The following is a 4666-nucleotide window of genomic DNA, read 5'->3' as shown; positions in this document are numbered from 1 at the left end:
ATTTTCCTCTTGCTTCTAATGTATTTATAATTCCTTCTTCCCTTTTACGTTCCTTTGTAGGTGTAACTCATTTTTGCTTTAGCTTTTCTGACACTCTCCCTAGTTGATTGCCCTATTTTTTTGTACACGTCCTCACCAATGTGTCCATCTTTCCACCAATTGTGGGATTCCTGTTTGATTTTCAGGGTTAATAGATTTCAGAGTGACACACAGGGTGACACTCCTGGAATATTATTACATAAGTTTTAATATCAACCCAATCAGTCATGGCCAAAGTTTGGCATTTGATATTAGCCCACATGCATTGTATTTTTTGCGTCTCTATGGATAGAGAATAAATTACCTTTCAACCTAACTGTCTTTTATTTCCCCTGTAAATTCTCCTTTTATGGCAATTAGATGAATAAATCCCACTGAAAACCCTTTACCCATCTTGAAAACCTCAGCCCCTTCATTCTGATTTCAGCCAAAATTCCAAGGTGGATTAATTTCCTTCTGGGTGGCTCCGTAATCTAAATTACATGTTCCCTCTGTGTGAGGCATGCCCTTACGGTCAGTGTAAATTTACAAGGTTCACCTGACAACAGCATACACACCTGAATGTGTGTGCAAGGATTGCAAGTCCTTTATTTTCATCCTGGAACATTGGGTTTTACGTATGTATTTGCCTCTGTAGGGGATGCAGTCATAAAAAGTGCTTGAGTGTTCATAATTTCCTGAAAAAACAACAAGAGTCCTGTAGCACCTTAAAGACACGCAGAAATTTGTTAGCCTTTAACGTACTACAGAACTCTTGTTGTTTTTGCTGTATACAGACTAACACGGCTACCCCTCTGGAATAATTTCCTGAATAGCCTCCATCGTGGTGTTGAATAAATCAGCAACATCTTTCCATATTTCCACGTATGTTAGGTCAGGATATCCTGTTCCCAAATTTCATCACTCTAAGTGCATTTTAACATCAGGAACTGGGATACAAATTCAGTTGAGGCTCAAATAACTAAAGCCATAGAAACAGTTATTTTAGCAGCATATTTCTAATGATCATCAGACCCTGTGAGGGGTCTGTTGAATTATTATTATTACTATTATTATTATGATTACTGAATACGCTTGTAGATTTCTTTAACTGTGGAGGTTTCAAGTTTATATCAATGGCAAAACCTAAATGCAACTATAACAAACGTGCCATATTCCCTTCTCCAAATGAAGTGTGGCCTCTTGTGATTGGATCCCACCATTGTTACCCCCTGTGTTGCTGAGCCCTCTGGATCTGGGTGTTGACTGGTCACTGTTCCTAGATGTGGGCCTCTCAACACTCCCATTGTTTCGGCCATTCAGTGTTGATGGCTCTTGATGACACTGAGACTGCTCTACGGGCATCACTTCCCCAGGACCTGTTCATGTTTCCTGCTATAGAAGAGGTGATCTTATCCAGAACAATGGTCACAATTAGAAATAGCATTCATAAAACCAAACGGTATTAACAACTGGATGAAGACATGCACCTCAAACAATAACATCAACTTTAGCCAAGGTGGCATTAATCTAGCTATCCGTCTGGTCTTCTTTAAGATGTTCAGAAGCCTATCCACAAGTTTAGGTGCCTGAATATTTTTCAAAATCTGACCCTTGGGCATTTTTGAAAATGTTACTCATAAATTTTAGGTGTTCTATGGCTGTCAAAAAGAACAGGGCATACATACCCTTGTCGAGAAATGAACATACCTTTTGAAAAGATTTGATCAGTATATAGATAATATAGGGGGGGAGGAAATCTTTAAAAATTATGTGTGTAAAACACACGTTTGATGCCACATCTGCAGAAACTGAGGTGTAATTTTAAAAGTTTGAAGTGACTGTGAGGTATTCTTAGTGTCTCTTCCCACAGTGTATTAAAGTTATCTATGGTCTCGTGTATGACAACACTTAGGCCTGTGTAGGACACCGCAGAAGAATTTTGTGACGCGAGGGTAGCGTGAATGGCAAGACTAGGCCTGAGTTAGCATAAATAATAACAACTAGGCTTTATAAGCAAAAGCAGGCCTCCCAAGCAAAGCTAGGTGCCTCATGACCTGGGCATAAACTCAGGAAATATATTAACCGCACCATGACCTAGATATGAGTTTGAAATAGAGCAGCTAAAGATGAAAACAAGTAAACACAGTAAACAACACTAAACACAGTAAACAGTAAACAACTGTAAACAGTAAACAAGTGCTACACTTTTTCTGGAGGTGGTTTTAATAGATCGACTTCCGGATTGATTGAGTGGGTCTTCACTTCCACTCAATCCATCCAGATAAATCGATTTGATGGCGGCAAATTTGAATCCATCAGTGTAGACATAGCCTTAGTTGTTGTATAGCACTCATTATCATAGATATTAAAGAATTTTGCAAAGTGTCACACGTATCATCTCCATTTTACACAACAGCAACTGAGCATATGCTTCATAAATTTCGGATCACATGAAGAAAAGTTGAATGGGATCATTGTCAATGATTTTGTAGAGGAGGGAACAGGGGCATAGAGGAAAAAAGTAACAAGACCATGGTCAAACTGTGGAGGAGTCAGGAGATCCCAACTCCCTGGAGTCAAATCTACTCCATTGGAATCTACTGTGTAAATATTGGTAAATGAGGTATTATCTCAGTCATGGGATCTCAGTGGGGTGTTTGGGTGGGGTGGCTGGGAAGATGGGGGGCTCTCCCTGGAACTCCCCTGGGTGCCCACATGATATTCAGGCATCAAATCCAGATCCAGCTGCTCCTACACGCCCCAGAGACCATGTCCCAGGGACTCAGCAGCGCAGAGAGCAGATATCAGCCCCCTCTCACCTTCCTAACAGAGGCGGAGAGAAGAGGCTGAGATCTAACAGCCAGGGGGGTTTTCTCAGATAGCTTCTTTCTTGCTTCGATTCCTTCCCTGGCTGCTTCACAGTTCGGTCGCCCACCCCTCCTTGCCCCAGCCACCCACCTGGCCATGCACACAGGATTGCTGGAAATTATCAGGGGGTTTCTAACCAGCTGAGGGGGGACATTCGGCAGCAGCCTCCTTGTCAGAGTTGTGGGTGGGGAGGCAACAATTTTGTTCGTTTTCAGGGCGGGCTGGACAACTATATGAGTGCGATTATCGGACGGGGTTGCTTGGAAGGGTGGGGGCAAAGCTCATTTCCAGTGAATGTCCCACATTCTCAACGCTCGTGCTTCAGGGTACATCTGCACATCGGCAGGGGCCAGGAAGGAATTTCCAACCCACTGCCCCATGTATTCGGAGAGAGCTTGGGTTGTTTTTTATTTTTTGAGGGGGGTTAAATCTTGTTCCTCTGAAGCCCCAGGCAATGCCTGGAGGTGGGACATTGGGTGGTGGGACAGGTGGCTGGGGAGGAGTTTGGGATGTGATGTGTATAAGAGACTGGCTGTGACTCCTGTAACCACTAGACCCCGCTCCCCTCCCAGATCTCTGGGTAGAGCCTTGGCATCTTGTCGATCATTTCCTTTCATCTGCAGGGCCCTCCCAATCCCTAATGAATCCAGCCAACGGCACCAGCCCGGTGACCAAGTTCATCCTGCTGGGTTTCCCCTCCCTGAGCCGGCTGGGCCGGGATCTCGCCTGTGCCCTCCTCTCCTGCACCTACGCCGGGACACTGGCCGGCAACCTGAGCATTGTGTGGGCCGTGCTGCGGGACCCCCACCTCCAACGTCTGCCCATGTACATCCTGCTGGGGAACTTCGCCTTGCTGGAGATCTGCTACATCACGACCACTGTGCCACGGATGCTCTTCGACCTCATGAACCCTGGCGTCCACATCTCCTTCCACGCCTGCTTCGTGCAGTACTACTTCTTCTTTTCCACAGGCACCACCGAGTGCCTCTTCCTGGCGGCCATGGCCTTGGACAGGTACCTGGCCATCTGCCATCCCCTGCGCTATCCCGTCCTCATGTCCCCGCACAGCTCCTGGCTGCTGGCAGCCTCCTGCTGGCTCGTTGGCTTCCTCTGGTTCATAGGGCCCGTCGCCCTCGTCTCCCAGCTCTCCTTCTGCGACCCCAACACCCTGGATCATTTTGTCTGCGACCCGGGCCCATTGCTGGCCGCCTCCTGCACCCCAGCTCCCATGACCGAGCTGACCTGCTACACCCTGACCTCCCTCATCATCTTAGGCACCGCCTGCTTCACCCTGACCTCCTATGGGCTAGTGGTCCGGGTAGTGCTGAGGCTGCCCACAGGGGCTGGGCGACAGAAGGCCTTCTCCACCTGCACCTCGCACCTGGCTGTCGTGGGCCTCTTCTGGGGCTCGGGCATGGTGACCTACGTCAACCCGTCCACCTCGGGGGGCAGCGGGAAGCTGGCGACGCTCTTCTACGCTGTGACCACCCCCTTCCTCAACCCGCTGATCTACAGCCTGCGAAACAAGGAGATGAAGGAGGCACTGAGGAGGACGCTGCTAGGAGGGCGGTAGGGGTCGTGTTCTGGTCCCAGTCTTCAGGGACTGGCTGGTCAGCGGGGTGGGCAATGAGATATGAGTCCTTTCCTTTCTAAGGGGTGCTGGCTCCAGCCCTGCAGGGGGAACACACAGAATTTCCCACGACTGTCACGAGTCCCGCCTCATGTTAAAAAACGCCCGTGGGATGGCACAGCCAGAACGCAAACGGGAGCTGGGAGG

General features: G+C 47.8%; 1 protein-coding gene across 1 annotated transcript; it reads left to right on the top strand.

Moving 5' to 3' along the window:
* The first annotated feature begins 3526 nt into the window (after nucleotides 1-3526).
* Nucleotides 3527-4462, top strand: LOC137152964 (olfactory receptor 11H6-like). The gene has a single exon (XM_067547895.1). It carries the CDS (start codon nucleotides 3530-3532, stop codon nucleotides 4460-4462), a length of 933 nt encoding a protein of 310 aa, XP_067403996.1. The 5' UTR covers nucleotides 3527-3529.
* The last annotated feature ends 204 nt before the right edge of the window (nucleotides 4463-4666 follow it).

The sequence above is a fragment of the Emydura macquarii genome, unplaced genomic scaffold (assembly GCF_026122565.2).
Source record: "Emydura macquarii macquarii isolate MOO-44397 ecotype Brisbane River unplaced genomic scaffold, CSIRO-AGI_Emac_v2 contig_1247, whole genome shotgun sequence".
NCBI lineage: Eukaryota > Metazoa > Chordata > Testudines > Chelidae > Emydura > Emydura macquarii.
The sequence above is the reverse complement of the archived record's forward strand: the minus strand, read 5'-3'. Positions and strand labels throughout refer to the sequence as shown.

Bases quoted from the DNA above. Each gene is read 5' to 3' on its own strand.
- LOC137152964 (XM_067547895.1), top strand. From the start codon at position 3,530: ATGAATCCAGCCAACGGCACCAGCCCGGTGACCAAGTTCATCCTGCTG.